General features: G+C 41.7%; 1 protein-coding gene across 1 annotated transcript in view; it reads right to left on the bottom strand.

The window, feature by feature from the left end:
* ARMC10 (armadillo repeat containing 10) overlaps nucleotides 1-18,058 on the bottom strand; it is a 36,153-nt gene that overhangs the window by 14,092 nt on the left and 4,003 nt on the right. The window contains exons 2-4 of the mRNA XM_066240040.1: nucleotides 9,885-10,033; nucleotides 5,978-6,112; nucleotides 1,154-1,330 (exon numbers count right to left, since the gene is read on the bottom strand). Coding sequence (XP_066096137.1) covers nucleotides 1,154-1,330; nucleotides 5,978-6,112; nucleotides 9,885-10,033 — 461 coding nt within the window. The remainder of the gene's footprint in view (nucleotides 1-1,153; nucleotides 1,331-5,977; nucleotides 6,113-9,884; nucleotides 10,034-18,058) is intronic.

The raw sequence follows: 18,058 nt of genomic DNA, 5'->3' as shown, positions 1-18,058 counted from the left end.
AGACTTGCCTGGCTCAGATCACATCCCCCTGTGGTCCAGGGCTAGGCAGCTGCAGAGAGAGGCAGAGCAGACTTTGCCCTGTAGCTGCAGGGCCTGGTAGAGAGGGAAGGGAGTTTCCATGGGGCACAGGTGCTGGAAGTTACCTCATTCCCCTGGAGAGATGGTGATGGGTGCATGCATTTTAGAAACTGCCTATGGATTGAGCGATACTGTTAAAATATTACTAATATGATAAGTACATTTAATTTTGAATGCCTTTGGGTACATCAAAATAAGTTTGTCTTGTGGAAACACAAAAAGTCCGTATGAAAACATCTCAGAACAAATTTTACAAGGACTATAGTGAGACTCTACTATAATCACAATCTGATAACCTCAGAATTAACATCAGTGTGGTTGAGTAGTATCTGGAGTCTGGCTTCATATTTGGTCCTTCTAAAATGCTTGTGCCTTTTCCTGCCAACTGTGCCAGCAAACAGAGAGCTGCACAGTAAAACACTGATGGATCCACCCAACCAATCAGAAACTGATTAATCTACCTTCAGTTCTTATGCTATTTCCTGAGAAAATGGCACTTGATAAGAATACACACTAATATGAGGGGTACTTAAGTAACTTTCCTAGGGTGTCTCCTGAGATCCTCCTACTTCAGCTCAATCTGCAACCTCCTGTGTCTTACACAACAGGTCAACGTGAAACTCCAAGACATCCATTACCAAATGTTCAAGTAGCTTTAGAGAATATTTCCAATCAATAATGACTGAATCAGGTTTTGTTAACTTAAGGTAACCAAAAATTTAGTTAACCAGCACTATGGTTAACATAGTGCTCAATGACTCCTTTTAATCACAATATTCCTGTATCTAATGGGGGGGGGGGGTTGGGGGACACGACTAGCTACTTTCAGTAAAAGGTAAACTAATATGCAGAAAACCAAATAAATACCAATCTATTGATAAGCAAAATATACCATTTTCAGAAGCTGATTTTGAAATTCAATATTAGGGGGTAAAAATAATTTATTTTTTTGGACCCATGTAAGGGTTTTTAATAAACTTAAATTTTTCTTTTTAGAGGGACACGTGAATTCAATTCCAATCTTACAAGCTTGATGCAACAGCCCTTCGTACTTCAACAACCGCTTTCTTCGTACCTTGGTGCCTCCATTTCCCATAAGCAACACCTGAAACAGGTCTGGAATGTAATTGGTGAGCAGGTGCTGGTGGTCATTGGTAACTGTCATGTTTGTTAACAACCTCAGTCCCGCCAGCTGCACTGGGGAGTTCAGGGGACCAGAGAGGACATCCTCACAGACTTGACTGACGTATACCTGGAGGTGGGGGAAAAAGTGAGCATTTTAGAATCTCCAACATTTTTTTTTTATTAACAGTAACTCTTCTGCACAGTGGAAGAGGGTGACTGTCCAGGATGAGACTGGCTCCTCAGCAGACAATTCTTTCCAGCTTTCAGAGTTTGGTGACTTTTTAAAAAGGCTGCCTTTCTTTCTTTTCTTTATTTCTTTTATTCAGTGAGAGAAAGGAGGCAGAGACAGACTCTATCATGTGCCCCTACCATGATCTACCCAGCAAGCCCACTATGGGGTGATGCTTTGCCCATGGGGGGGGGGGTGTTGCTCTGTTGCTTAGCAACTAGCACCTGAGGCTTAGGCCATGAAGCCATCCTCAGCGCTCGAGGTCAACTCACTCCAATGGAGCCTTGGAAGCAAGAGAGAGAGAGGGGGTTGGGGTGAGGGAGCGGGAGTAGGGGGTGGGTGGAGAAAGAGAGAGAGAGAGAGAGAGGAGGAGGAGGAGGAGGAGGAATAGTGGAGAAGTGGATGGGTGCTTCTCCTGTGTGCCCTGACCAGGATGTCCTGACTGGGACATCCACATGTTGGGCCGACGCTCTACCACTGAGTCAAGCGGCCAGGGCCAAAGGCTGCCTTTCTTAACACTAGGCACTGTGCTGAGCATTTTACAAATATACCTTACTTAATTTGTAGAACTCTAATGAGGCGGTTTCATTACGAATATTTTACAGAAAAGGACTTTAAAGTCTTCAGGGAATTGGCATCCCTTGCCCAGTGTGAGCCAGCTAGTATGGAAGTGAGGTCCAATTCCAGAGGCCACGTTCTCAGCACCAATGACCACTCCCTTGTCGGGGGCCTCCCAACTCAATCTACATTTCTGTGTCAACTGGTCTGAGCACACCAGAATTAAGAAGGCAACTGTGTGAAGCCAATTTGTACTATGGTAAGAACCTTAACAGTAGGGTCTGGTACATCAAGTTAGAAGTAAGAAGGTGGGTGGGGTACAGCTTTAAAATAGAATTTTGTTTTAGAGTTAGCCCTATCAAAAATAAGCAGAGCCCTGCTGGTTGGCTCAGCGGTAGAGCGTCAGCCTGGTGTGTGGAAGTACTGGGTTTGATTCCCGGCCAGAGCACACAGAAGAAGTACCCATCTGCTTCTCCACCCTTCCCCTGCTCCTTCCTCTCTGTCTCTCTCTTCCCCTCCTGCAGCCAGGGCTCCATTGGAGCAAAGTTGGCCCTGGCACTGAGGATGGCTCCATGGCCTCTGCCTCAGGAGCTAGAATGGCTCCGATTGCAGTGGAGCATCACCCCCTGGTGGGCATGCCGGGTGGATTCCGGTTGGGCACATGCGGGAGTCTGTCTGTCTGCCTCCGCCCTACTCCACTTCTCACTTCGGAAAAATACAAGAAAAAAGAAGCAGAAGCAGCCTGACCTGTGGGGGTGCAGTGATTAAAACATTGACCAGGAATGCTGAGATCGCTAGTTCAAATCCCTGGGCTTACCCAGTCGAGGCACATGCAAGCAACTACTACTATGAGTTGCTTCTGTCTCCTTCCCTGCCCCATTTCTGTCTCTATCTCCTGTCTCTAAAAATCAATAAATAAAATCTTAAAATAGGCCTGACCTGTGGTGGCGCAGTGGATAAAGTGTCGACCTGGAAATGCTGAGGTTGCCGGTTCGAAACCCTGGGCTTGCCTGGTCAAGGCACATATGTGAGTTGATGCTTCCAGCTCCTCCCCCTTCTCTCTCTCTGTCTCCCTCTCCTCTCTCTCTTTCTCTCTCTCTCCTCTTTAAAAATGAATAAATAAAATAAAAATTTATTAAAATCTTAAAATAAATAAGCAGAAGCAAAACTGTATCTGGCCCAAGGTTCATCTATACCTAGGGGTACATGTAGGAACTACTCCTTCATAACACCGTGGACCACCACTGGCAAAAAGTAATGCGATGCCATAGTACCCCTATTTCACACAGGACAGAACTGAACCCAGCGTGACGGCAAGTTTTCTGTGTTTCCACTTTGGAAAAATTATATCTCACAGCCAGCTGGTATTCATCCAACTAAACCCAAACTTCACCAAAAGTTCTAACTGGTAAGAAAATTCCCATTATAAAATGCTAAGAGCCTGACCAGGCAGTGGCACAGTGGATAGAGTGTCGGACTGGGATGCGGAAGGACCCAGGTTTGAGACTCCGAGGTCACCAGCTTGAGCTCAGGCTCATCTGGTTTGAGCAAAAGCTCACTAGCTTGGACCCAAGGTTGCTGGCTCGAGCAAGGGGTTACTTGGTCTGCTGAAGGCCCGCGGTCAAGGCATATATGAGAAAGCCATCAATGAACAACTAAGATGACGCAACGTGCAACAAAAAACTGATGATTGATGCTTCTCATCTCTCTCTGTCTGTCCATCCCTGTCTATCCCTCTCTCTGACTCTCTCTGTAAAAAAAAAAAAAAAAAAGGCTAAGAAATTACAAACTGTCCCTGAGCCAGTATTAACTTTTAAAAAGTATCCAGGTTACCAGAGAAACTAAAGCAATGGTAGTAAAGTGAAGAGGTTAAATTTCTAATGTGGTTTCAAGATCTAAATGATGTTTACAGTCAATTGGTTCTGTTGAGTCACAATTTCATTACATATCCATTCTTTAAATAAACCCAGCATTTCCTTTGCTGTTTTTGTTTTGTTTTGTTTGGAGGAGGGAAGACAGAGAGGCAGAGTTCCACATGCACCGCTAACAGAATCCACCCAGCAACCCTCATTTGGGCCCGATGCCCAAATCAACTGAGCTATCCTCAGCTCCCGGGGCTGATGCTTGAACAATTTGAGCCACTGGCTGTGGGAGGATAAGGGGGAGAGGGAGGGGAAGAGGGAGGGGAAGAGGGAGGGGGAGAGAAGCAGGTGATGGCTTTTTCTGTGCTCCTTGACTGGGAATCAAACCCAGGATATCCACATACTGTGAGATGCTCTGTCCACCAAGCCAACCGGCCAGGGCTACCTTAGTGCTTTATAAATCATATTTTTGTAAGATGTTGATGTCTTTCAAAGTATTTCCTAAAATGCACTGAGCATTTACATCCCTATTATCTCTGAATCCTTGTGCCATTTCAGTTATAGCAACAAGATGATCAAACAGGCCAGCTCAGTTATTCCTGGAGCTGTGCCTACCTTATCTGTTCCTTTGTCTTGGAATTCCCTCCTCCCCAGCTCCACCTGGAGAAAACTTAGACCTTAAGAGCCAGGTCGTACTCCACCTTTTACAAAAACGTTTTGATGAGATCTCCCCTTTCTATGTACTCAATGATGTTTTTCCTTACATTTTTCCTTAAAGTATTTTGTCATGTTCTACCCTGTGCAACCATTTATGAACTTGCCTCTTCCTCCTTTTAGCTTTCTTAAAAAAAATAAAACCACGTTAATCATATTCATTTCTAAACTGTACCATGGATCAGTAACTCAAAAAATGTTGAATTAACATAATTTCCTAATTTGCTGTATCTTTCTGCTGTCACCTGACTCTGGCCAGGGTCCTTTACCACACTTGGATTAAACTGCACCTCGGATTGGCTTGTTCAGATCCCTCCCTCCTCTGCCTTATTCTCTCTATTAAAAAAAGGACAGAGTACCTGAATAGATACTCTTCCAAAGAAGACATACAGGTCAACAGGTTCATAAGAGCTGCTCAGTATCACTAATCATCAGGGAAATCCAAATAAAACTCCACTGAAATATCACCTCACATCTGTTAGAATGGCTATTATGATACAGCAAGAGTTAACAAGTGCTGGTGAGGATGTGGGGAAACAAGAACCCTGTGAACTGTTGGTGGGAATATAAACTGGTGCAGACACTATAGAAAACAGTAAGGTGATTCCTCAAAAAATTAAAAATAGAACTACCATATGATGTAGCAATTCCACTTCTGGATATTTATTGGAAGGAAACAAAATATTATCTTGAGATAGGTGTACCCCCTGTTCATGGGCATTATTCACAATAGCCAAGGCACAGAAGCAACTTTAGTGTCGGTCGACAAAGGGATAAAGAAGATGTGATATACGCAATGGAATATTATTCAGCCATTAAAGAGAAGGAAATCTTGCCATTGTGACAACCTGAATGGACCCTGGGGACATTATACTAAGTGAAATAAGTCAAACAGAGAAAGACAAATACCGAATGATCTCACATACAAAATCTAAACAAGCCTAACACATAGACACTAAGTACAGTGGTGGGTGCCAGAGGGCGAGGGATGTGGGAATTGGGGAGATGTTAGTTAAAGGGTACAAACTTCTAGTTATAAGTGGAATCAATTCTGGGGATCTAATGTACGGCAGGGGTTAATATATTGTATTATATACTTGAAAGCAGCTAAAAGAGATTTTACACGTTCTCACTACAGAGAAAAAAAGGTTATTATGCAAAATTAGGGATGTGTTAGCTAACACTATGGTGGTAATTATTTTGCAATATATATGTGTATCCAATCATCACTCTGTATACTTTAAACTCACAGAATTTTATATGTCAATTACATCTTAATAAAGCTGGGAAAAAATGGTAATTCTTAGCCATAAAGTTATAAAGGAGAGTCTACTAAAGTTTCATTACTGACCCTTTGGTTACATTCTCTTTCATTTATAGATAATCTTAGACATCTGTGATCTCAGCTTACCTTTATCTTGATTTGGTTTTCAACATTCACACTCAGATTACTCAGAGCATTTAAAGCTTTCTCTTTAATACTGTAGTTGGAATCGTTGATTTTCTTTCCAACAATTGGAATACCACCCAATTCACAAATAATGACCTAAGAGAGAAAAAACCAGGACCATAAATTCAATATGCAGCCCCAACATTGACATCTTTGCATCTGCAAACACAAACAAAAAATTTAATGATTCTATGAAAATATCTTTCCCAGACACAGTCTATAATTTTTATTTTTAAAAAAACTTACCATAGCCCTGGCCGGTTGGCTCAGCGGTAGAGCGTCGGCCTAGCGTGCGGAGGACCCGGGTTGATTCCCGGCCAGGGCACACAGGAGAAGCGCCCATTTGCTTCTCCACCCCTCCGCTGCGCCTTTCTCTCTGTCTCTCTCTTCCCCTCCCGCAGCCAAGGCTCCATTGGAGCAAAGATGGCCCGGGCGCTGGGGATGGCTCTGTGGCCTCTGCCTCAGGCGCTAGAGTGGCTCTGGTCGCAACATGGTGACTCCCAGGATGGGCAGAGCATCGCCCCCTGGTGGGCAGAGCGTCGCCCCATGATGGGCGTGCCGGGTGGATCCCGGTCGGGCGCATGCGGGAGTCTGTCTGACTGTCTCTCCCTGTTTCCAGCTTCAGAAAAATGCAAAAAAATAAATAAATAAAAAAACTTACCATAATATTATAGGTAAAGAAAATCAACTGAAAATAAAATATATGTAATTATTTAAACTACAGCATGGCACTATACAAAGATCTACATAGCTACTGTAATGATCTCAAAGCAATTTACAAACAAAATTATTTTACTTTGAAATAAGTTATGTGACTTCTTCTAGGCAAATTTATAAAAGTATTAAGACTTAGAATACTAAAGTGCTGTTCTGCTAAAATGTATTCTTTAGAATACTAATCCCTCAAGATGTTAATGGATGTTCCATTTTAAAAGGGGGAGGTTTTAGGGTTAAATAAGTGCGAGGCACTTTGGGTGTAACAAGAGTAGAGACGCTGCCTTGTGGTCATTACTGCTCATGTGCACTGGGGTGCTTCAAGAGGGGCACCAGACAGAGCACACCTGAACCCTGAACATGGGTTTGTAATGCACAGGTCCACTTATACACAGTTTTCAATAAATACTGTAAATGTAGTTTCTCTTCCTTACTGTTTTCTTATTCTCTAGCTCACCATATTCTAAGATCACAGTATACAATACAAATATAACACAAAATATTGTATGTGTTACTTGACTACGTTGTTGCTACGGCTTCTGGCCAGCAGCAGGCTATTAGTAGTGAAGTTTTGGGGGAGTCAAGTTATTCTTAGATTTGACTGCTTGGAGCTTGGTGCTCCTAATCTCCACATTATTCAAGTCAATTGTGTCAACTGCATTTCTATGATCTGTACAGAAAAAGAGGGTAATTTTTTAGTGGGGAAGGAATGGGAGGAACATCTATTAACATCTTGCAGAATTAAGAGTTCCACCATTTCAAAACCATTTCCAAATTTTCAAAGGAAATATAACTTGGGTATTTCTCACAATTGATTGCAACACTATGATACTATGTGCCTTCGGCTCTGATGCTGAAAGACACAATTGCTTCAATTGTTACAAGAAAAATAGGCTGAAAATGACTGTCTTTTTTGCCAATCCAATACTCTTACATAGCATTGAAGGAGAAAAAATTTTCCCTCTGCAACTCCAGGTTTAAAGTCTTCCCAAGGATTTGTGGTTACTAGGGAAGCATTTGTTTTTTCCTACTTGAGTGGTAAAGCAGATCAAGGCACTATAATTAATGATGAGGGGCACTAACTCCCATTACCTCAGAAAGTACTTATTCACCAGTGACTACAGACCCACTGTGAGTACAGTCTGTTTCAGAGGGGCATAAAACTATGGTATCAGAAATACCCCAATATAGACATGCTAATAAATTAGTTATTCTCTTGTTTTTGTTTGCCTGCATCGGGGCTGACAGGGCACCTCCTCTATGCCATCGAGTCCCTGGTAGGACTGCTGTTTGGCTGCAGGATGCTCATGCAGGCCAGGCCTTGGTGGTCGTGGTCCATGTGCCTTGAACCAATGATTGAGCCAAAGGGCTGGCACGTAATCCTAGCACTGCAACTCCACTTTCAGGATTACGAGGTAGAGGGATGAAGGCTTCAGAGGCCAGCGGCTTTGTTTCCATCCCTGTGAAGAAAACCTGTGACCAGAGAAACAACGAGCAGTGTACACACACACACACACACACACCACCACCACCACCACCAACAACAACAAAAAACCAAACTAGTGGTAAGCCAAGACAGAGACAGAGAGCTCTGATAACACTTTCCGTGGCCTTGAACTGTATTCTCTTGTGCCTGAAACCAGTGCTATTCTTGGATGTCCATGTTAACTGAGCTCATTATTTTCCCTTTCTGGTTTAAAATTACTTAAGCTGGGTTCTGTCACTTGCAACTGAAAGGCTGTGAGCAATACACAAATATTACTTCTTTTTTTTTAATTTAGTGAGAGGAGGGGAGGCAGAGAGACAGACTCCCACATGCGCTCCAACCGGGATCTAGTTGGCAAGCCCCTTACAGGGCAATGCTCTGTCCATCTGGGGCTGTTGCTCCATTGCTCAGCAACTGAGCCATTTTTATACCTGAGGCAGAGACCACAGAGTCATCCTCAGCACCTGGGGCCAACTTGCTCAAACCAATCAAGCTATGGCTAAGGGGGTGGGAGAGACAGAGAAGGGGGAAGGGAGGGGTGGGGAAACAGATGGTTGCTTTTCCTGTGTGCCCTAACCGGGAATCAAACCTGGAGTATCTACATGCCAGGCTGATGTTTTGCCACTGAGCCAAATGGCCAGGGCTATACACAAATATTCTTTATTTCTACTATAAATCTCTAGACCTTTACAGAAAACCTTGCCATACTGGAGAAAACTGAGCAGAAATAAAGTATAAATTCAAATTAATTTTGCATTCATAACAATGTTAACAAAGGGAATTAGCTGAAGATAATAACAAAAAGTTTCCTACTCTTCTCTCTGGGGGGTGGCGGGGAAGAGACAAACACATCTGAATTCAGCTCTTTTTCTTTTTTTTTTCTTTTTGCATTTTTCTGAAGCTGGAAACGGGGAGAGACAGTCAGACAGACTCCCGCATGCGCCCGACCGGGATCCACCCAGCACGCCCACCAGGGGCGATGCTCTGCCCTTCCGGGGCGTCGCTCTGCCGCGACCAGAGCCACTCTAGCGCCTGGGGCAGAGGCCAAGGAGCCATCCCCAGCGCCCGGGCCATCTTTGCTTCATTGGAGCCTTGGCTGCGGGAGGGGAAGAGAGAGACAGAGAGGAAGGAGGGGGGGTGGTGGAGAAGCAAATAGGCGCCTCTCCCATGTGCCCTGGCCGGGAATCGAACCCGGGTTCCCCCGCACGCCAGGCCGACGCTCTACCACTGAGCCAACCGGCCAGGGCCTGAATTCAGCTCTTTAGCCTTGGTGTAAAGTCTCTACTTGTAGAAGCTGTTTATAGCAGGTAGTGGTTATCAGTGATCCAGGGACTACCTGCACTAGACGTAAGAGTTATTACAGGGTAATGCATGTGTTTAAATGTTAGATGTTTTCATTGTTTTACTCCTGAGTTTTAAATAATTAAAAGGCCATGCAATGCTGAGTGTTAATTAGGTACACTTATTACAAATGTGATACCTGCGACCAAGTTCACAAGGATTTAGAAACCTATTAATAATCACTGTTAGGCTGTGCTTTTCAGAAGTAGACAGTAGTCACAGTGTATAGATAGGAAATTGAGACTCTGGGAGGTTAACTCCTTGGGTCACAATTACTGCTGGTGTGTAGAATGAGGGAAGCCTGTTTGCCAAGACTGGGGTACTTACTTGGTTAACTGAAAAGGCTGCATTGTTACCCAGAGTGACCAAAGCTTTTTCAATAATGACAGGATCCTCAGTTGACTTCAGCAGATAAAGGAGTTTCTGAAGTTGTTCAGCATTCAGGACATCATCATATGAACCATTGGTTAAGTCTTCTGCATAACAAGAAAATAATTTAAAGTTCACCTAAAATCAACATGAGATCTAGAAAAATTTAAAAACAGTACTGAATGCTCTGATGCCAGGCATGGTGTTACTTCATGTAACCTCAAGTAAACCTGGGAAGAATATACTACTGTAATTCTTGATCTACAGATGGAAAACTGAGGCTTTCAGACACTTAGAAATTAGTCACTTGATATTTCTTTTTTTTTTTTTTCATTTTTATTGAAGCTGGAAATGGGGATGCAGTCAGACAGACTCCCGCATGCGCCCCACTGGGATCCACCCGGCATGCCACCAGGGGGCGATGCTCTGCCCATCTGGGGCCTTGCTCTGCTGCAATCAGAGCCATTCTAGCGCCTGAGGCAGAGGCCACAGAGCCATCCTCAGCGCCCGCGGAAACTTTGCTCCAGTGGAGCCTTGGCTGCAGGAGGGGAAGAGAGAGACACAGAGGAAGGAGAGGAGGAGGGGTGGAGAAGCAGATGGGCGCTTCTCCTGTGTGCCCTGGCTGGGAATCGAACCCAGGACTCCTGCACGCCAGGCCGACGCTCTACCACTGAGCCCACCGGCCAGGGCCACTTGGTATTTCTTTTAGGAAGACTTCATGCAAGTAATATACACCCCAATGTCAACTGCACTTTCTGTTCCTTTTATAAATCAGGTCAACCCTTCCAATGAAACACTCTCCTATAGGCATGGGATTTGCATTAAGCAGACCTTTTCTGATCACAATTTTAAGAGCTCCTCTGGCAGGTGGAAAAGTTAGGGGAGTCACCCAATCATGTGTCTGGTGTGGCGTTTTCATTTGGTTTATATCAAGGGTAGTCAACCTTTTTATACCTACCGCCCACTTTTGTATCTCTGTTAGTAGTAAAATTTTCTAACCGCCCACCGGTTCCACAGTAATGGTGATTTATAAAGTAGGGAAGTAACTTTACTTTATAAAATTTATAAAGCAGAGTTACAGCAAGTTAAAGCATATAATAATAATTACTTACCAAGTACTTTATGTCGGATTTTCGCTAAGTTTGGCAGAATAAATCTTTATAAAACAACTTCGTATAGTTAAATCTATCTTTTTATTTATATTTTGGTTGCTCTGCTACTGCCCACCATGAAAGCTGGAATGCCCACTAGTGGGCAGTAGGGACCAGGTTGACTACCACTGGTTTATATGAACAAGACATTGATGATTGGGATGCTAGGTAACAGTCCTGTCCCGCTGAGCTGATGACAAAAGAAAAGCTGTCATTCTGAGTAAATGATAGAATAGTCAAACGCTGGATTTAATTAGTGTCTTAGAATTTATAGCTCTAACCTTTAAAAAAATCTCTTTGCAGAAATCATCACAGGAAAAAAAATTCTTTTTCATTTTTATTGATTTAAATTCGTGTTTACATAGATTCAAGTGTCCCATTGAATACATCCCCCCACCCCTGTGTTCCCTCAACCCCCCCTTCCCTCCAAGATTTGCTTTTCTGCTCTCTATAATGCTGTGTTATGTGTATATAACTTCACCAATCTCTTTCCCTTCTCTGATCCCATCCTCTCATCCCCTTTCCCTCTACCCGCTTTTTCCACTGTTTTCCACAGTGGCTGCACCAGTCTGCATTCCCACCAGCAGTGCAGGAGGGTTCCCTTTTCTACACATCCTCACCAGCACTTGTTGTGTGTTGTTTACTGATTTGAGAGAGAGAGAGAGGAAGATGAAAGAGAGAGAGAGAGAAAGAGAGAGAGAGAGGAACATTGATCTGTTCCTGTATGTGCCCTAACTGTGGATTGAACCAGCAACCTTAGCGCTTTGGGATGATGATGCCGTAACCAACGAAGCCATCTGGCCAGGGCAAAAAGAAAACCATTTTAATAATCCTATTATTATGTTATAAACACAGAACTTGATTTCTTAAAAGTGGAACTAGGATTGTAGGCCAGACAGTGTGTGTGTCAATACACTCTTTGGGGCAGGGGAAGAGGAGAAGGTTATACAAAATAGGTACTATATGATGTCACATCTGTACTTTTTCTTTTTAAGAATATGTACCAAATTATTACAGGTGGTAGGATTAAAAATGACTTATTTTCTATCCCGTACTAATGAGTACTTTCTGATTTTTAAAATCAATAAACATTAATTACTGCTGTGATTAAAATAAGTATACTGCTTAAAACAAAAATCACAAAAACTATGAGGGAAAGGAAGAAGTATAGATTATGGGAACCAAGAAGTGATATGTCCTGAGGAAGCCAAATAAAAAGTCAACTGTTAGGAAAATCTCAAAAGCGGAAAAGCTAGCAGATTTTCCCTCCCAAGTCTTATCAGGATCTCTGGGCCCTGCTTTCATTTCTGCATCTACTCATTTACACCTTATAAAGCTTTATAAGATGGTTTTGCCCAAAGAATATTTGAAAAGTGAAAGAATGACAAAAATAAAGATTTTTTTTGGGTGGAAAGAATTTGGGGTTCACCCAAACCTCTAATTTGACACACAAGGAAACTGATACTAAGATCATTTAAGGATTTGCCTGAAGTCACACAGGAGTTAGCAGCAGAGACCAGAGAAACAAGAATATCAACTTAATCTCTTTTTGGGTCTAAGTTTTCTCATTTGTAAAACAAAAGGGTTGGTCTAAGACTGTAACTGGTTCCAAAGGTTCCTATGCAACTTAAAAGCTGTGTGATTTTATACATATAGTAAAAATATAATCAATTTAACTCAAACTCCTATTACTTCCTTATATATTTTCACACAAACACATTCACAAAACATTTTATAGTTACATAAATTATTTTTAAATGGCTAAATAAAATTTTACAAGAAAAAGCATACAATCATAGAGTTTTTACTTGACAAAAGGAGGTGCACTGTTAGTTCAACTACACCAAGGCCAAGGTGCTGCACTAGTTCGAATCCTAGCTCCTAACAGCTGAGAGACTTAACCTCTCTAAGCCTCAGTTGCCTCATTTATTACATGAGAGTTAATAGCGCCGGCCTCAAAGCATTTTTGTGCCTCAAATGCAGTGAAAACCTGGAATATTTTAGTTATTACTTTCATTAATAGGACACCCAGCTGGTTAGTAACAAAACTGGCTCTAGAATCCAGATCTTCCCACTCCCAGTCCATTTCTCTCCCTGCCATACACTATCATTCCTCTTAATCTATTAAAAATGATGAGCCCCATTTAAATTTTGTAAATAAATCCTAAATTCTCTGCTTGAATTTTTTTGTGTGTGACAGCAACAGAGAGAGAGACAGAGAGAGGGACAGATAGGGACAGACATACAGGAAGGGAGAGAGATGAGAAGCATCAATTTTTAGTTGTTGCTCCTTAGTCTCTTTAGTTGTTCATCGATTACTTTCTCATATGGGCCTTGACTGGGGGGCTACAGCAGAACAAGTGACCCCTTGCTCAAGCCAGCAACTGGGCTTCAAGCCAGCGACCTTTGGACTCAAACCAACGACCATGCTCAAGCCAGTGACCCCACGCTCAAGCCGGTGAGCCGTGCTCAAGCGGGATGAGCCTGTGATCAAGCCGGCAACCTCAGGGTTTCAAACCTGGGTCCTCCAGGTCGTAGTCCAATGCTCTATCCACTGCGCCACTGCCTGGTCAGGCTTTGCTTGAATTTTTAATAAAAACCATGAGTTTCTTTTTGATTAAAGAACCCCAAAACTAAACCCTTTAGAGGATGGTGATCACCAAAAGCCCAGCTTTTCCACAGGTGAAATTTTGGACTGCTATTACACAAGCAAACATATGTACTAGTTCTTCACTTAGCTTCATGCTAATAAGACTGTGAAAGAATTCTGGACTTAGTGGTTCACCATTTCCTTGGGTAAACTGAGGAGAAATTACAATTCAAAGTAAACGAAAAGTGACTACGAAATAACATTGTAGCAAGATAAATTTCAAGATAACTGTCATGGTACACTCTATCCAACCAGGAACATAGCATGCTTTTCTGTTTGTGTAGTCTTATGTCCTTCATTTAAAATATGGTAGATATAGTCTTAGTTTTTAAACTTTTTATTGTTATCATAAATGAAATGTTTTCAATTAAAATTTCAAATTGATTATTGCTTATATACAAAAAACTACTGATTTGGGTATATTTATCTTGCACTGAAGTTACTTTAATAAAGTTTAATAAACTCTTATTGCTTCTAAAAGTTAGTTGGTTGATTCTCCTGGATTTGATTCTCCAAATAAATCATTATGTCATTTACTAATTGTAATTTTGTCTCCTTTCTAATATTTGTGCATTTTTTCTTATGTCATCAAGCTATGACTCCAGGACAATGCTGAATAGCAGTTGTGATAGCAGGCACCTTTCTCTTGTTCTTGAATTTAGGAAAGATGCGACTAGTGTTTCACCATTAAATAATGTTTGATGTTGATTTTTGATGGATGCCCTTGATCAACATAGGAACATTTCCTTCTATTTATTCCTAACTTGCTGCAATTTTTTAAAAATCAGGAATGATAATTTTCCAATGCTGTACTACCATATTTCCCCATGTATAAGACGTTCCCATGTATAAGATGCACCTTAATTTTGGGGTCTGAAATTTGAAAAAAAAAGTACTACATAAAGTTATTGAATTCAAAGTTTATTCATCATAAAATTCATACAACTCATCACTGTCAAAACTCCCGTTCATTAGCTTGTCCTCATCTGTGTCTGATGATGAGTCACTGTCTTCATACATTGCTTCGTCCTCAGTTCCACCTATGGCATTTGAAATGCCACACTTCTTTTTTTGTTTGCAAGAGAGAGAGAGAGAGAGAGACAGATAGACAGATAGAAACAGACAGACAGAAAGGAGAGGGATGAGAAGCATTAAGTCTTCATTGTGGCACCTTAGTTGTTCATTGATTGATTTCTCATATGTGCCTTGACGGGGGGGGGGGGGGGGGGGGTGTTTCAGCAGAGCAACTGACACCTTGCTCAAGCCAGCAACCTTGGGCTCAAACCAGTGATCTTTGGGCTCAAGCCGGTGACCATGGGGTCATGTCTATGATCCCACAACTCAAGCCACTGACCTGGCGCTCAAGTTGGTGAGCCTGTGCTCAATCCAGCGACCTTTGGGTTGTGAACCTGGGTCCTCTGCATCCCAGCCCGACACTCTATCCACTGTGCCACCATCTGGTCAGGCAAAATGCCACACTTCTTTAAATGACTTGACAATGATCTCAATCTTGATATCCCAGGATCTTTTCACCTAGGTACAAGCTTTTCCTATAGTTGGTTTCTTCACTCTTCCTGCTGGTGTCAAATTGTCCCTAGAAGACTTCTTTCATTGGTTCCATTTGTCTCTCATGGCAGCTTTAAAGGGTTTGTTAATGCTGACATCAAGTGGTTAGAGCTGAGATGTCAAGCCTCCAGGTATGAGGACAAGTTTTATTTTTTTGCTCTGCAGGAATCTTCTTTGTGTTTTTGTTATGTGTGCCCTGAACTGATCAAGCACCAATAGGGCAGGTTTGTGTAAGAGCCCACCCACCTGGTCTCCTTCTCCAAACTTTCTCAAACCAGATCTTCATCCCATCCTGACCCATCCAACCCTTGTCAGGAACATGGACAATCACTCCTCGAGGAATGTCTTCTTTTGGCATTGTTTTGCATTTGAAAATCAGCATAGGAGGCAGCTTGGTTCTGTCGGCACAACAAGCTAGAACAGCTGTATAATGGCTCTTTTCATGTCCACTTGTCTTCAGAGCTACAGTTTTCACCCCCTTCTTATCAACAGTTCTGTTACTTGGGACATCAAACTGAAGAGGGACTTCATCCACATTAGCAACCTGTCCCAAATGAAAATGATGTGTCGTCTGACATTGAATGACAAAACGATGAAATTCAAGGACCTTCTGCTCATAGCTTTCAGGCATGTTTTGGGCAAGTCTTGTGCGTGTACAGATGCTTAGTCTATTCTGTTTCATGAACCTGAAGCACCAATTGTGTCCTCCTTTGAAATCAGTAACTTCTTTTTCATCAGCAACTCCTCTTGCCTCATGCTGAACCATCTTTGTGGACACAGGAAATCCAATTGCCCTTTGCTCTTCAATCCGTGTCTTCAATTCCCTCTCTACGCCAGGCCACTTTGCTGACTTGCCTCTCATGGCCTTTTTCTGCCATGGTGTTTTCAGTAGGGTTTCTGCTTCCCGTAGCCAGTCTCAGATAGATTTCTCAGTTGGAGGAGGACCAAACTTACGTTCAGCAGCACAATTTCCATTCACTTTTGCAAACTGGATCACTTTTAACTTGAATTTAGCACTGTACGAAAATCTTTTTTGAGCTATTTCTGGGCAGAACATGGTAAAATGTAACCTACCATAATATATCGGTAACAAGTGAGAAACAATGAGTGCAAAGACAACAAGCACGAAAAAGCAGGAAATGCAAGTAAAAAAAAATCTACAATAATGAGCTCAAAAACAAGTGCCAAAGAGCGGGAAATGCAAGTAAAGAACTCTATAACCACTGTATAAGACGCACCCAGTTTTTAGACCACAAATTTTTCGAAAAAGGGTACATCTTATACATGGGGAAATATAATATTATGAGGTCATCATGTTTTTGTTTTTACTCTACATTAATGCAATAAATTACATGAATATATTTCTCAATATTAATCTTCCTTACATACTCATTTTACCTTGATATATTATTAGTTTAATCCCTTGATGGATTTGATCTACTAATACTTTAAGATTTTTATAGTTTTATTCATAATCGAGACATGTTTATAGTCTTTTTATGCTATCCTTGTCAGGTTTTGGTATCAGGTTATTGAATGAATTGTGACTGTTTCCACCTTTTTCAATGCTCTTGAACAGTCTTAACAGTATAGAAACGATAAGTTTCTTAAACTGTAAGAGAAAGAAAAGATCATATGGTTCTGGTTCAAGGTGGTGACTCACATGGAACCTACAGCTACATAGGGCACAGTTCCCTCTGAAAGGATTACAGAAACTGAGTACCTACTACACATCGGGCAAATTCAGAAAGGGTGGAGGCGAAACCTGCCAGGGAGCCCAGGCTTGCTGCCGTGCACACGCTGGGAGACACTCACACCCCAGACTCTCCAGAGGCACGGAGAGCTTGGGCGCCATATCCTTGCCCCAATTTTTATGATTTGTACCTGACAGGCTGGTTTTCCCCGAGAACTATTTGCTTATTTTTTAAAATCAATTTTTATTTTTCAATTCAGTAATATATTGTAATAATGTATGTCAACTATTTGTTTATCTTAATAGCTGTGGCCTGAGGTACACACTTCAATTTTAACATACAAATGAAGTGAACATTAGCAGAAGGAAGGAAATAAAGACTAGGGCTGAAATAAATGAAATGGAAACTAAGAGAGGAGAAACTCTTCCGAACTCATTTTATAAGGCCAGCATTACTCTGATATCAAAACCACACAAGGATGCTGCAAGAGAAGAAAACCACAGGTCAATAATCCTGGATGAACACAAATGTAAAAATCTCACCAAAATATAGGCAAAGTGAATTCAACAATACATTAAAAAGTTCATACATCATAATCAACTGAAATTTATTCCAGGGATGCAAGGATGGCTCAACATTTGCAAAAACAATGTGATATACCACTTCAGCAAAATAAAGGATTAACATCAGATGATCACCTCAATAGATGCAGAGACCGTATCTGACAAAATTTAACATCCACTTATGATAAAGTCTTAACAAAACAAGTATAGAGGGCATGTGTCTCAACAGAAAAAGACCATATATGACAAGCCCATAGCTACATCATACTGAATGGCGAAAAGCTGAAAGTTTTTCCTCAAGATCAGCAATAGGGCAAGGATGTCTAGTGTTGCTACTTTTATTTAAGAGTATCACAAGTTCTAGCCAGAGCAATTAAAAGGAAAGGGCATCCAAATTGGAAAAGAAGTAAAACTGTTACTATTTGCAGATTACCTAATAAGATATTATATATAGAAAACCCTAAAGACTCCAGACATAAATTCACACATGCACAATCAATTAATTTAT

Source organism: Saccopteryx bilineata, chromosome 7 (genome assembly GCF_036850765.1).
Source record: "Saccopteryx bilineata isolate mSacBil1 chromosome 7, mSacBil1_pri_phased_curated, whole genome shotgun sequence".
NCBI classification, from domain to species: Eukaryota; Metazoa; Chordata; class Mammalia; order Chiroptera; family Emballonuridae; genus Saccopteryx; species Saccopteryx bilineata.
Note: the sequence above shows the minus strand (reverse complement) of the source record. Positions and strands in the feature narration are given on the sequence as shown.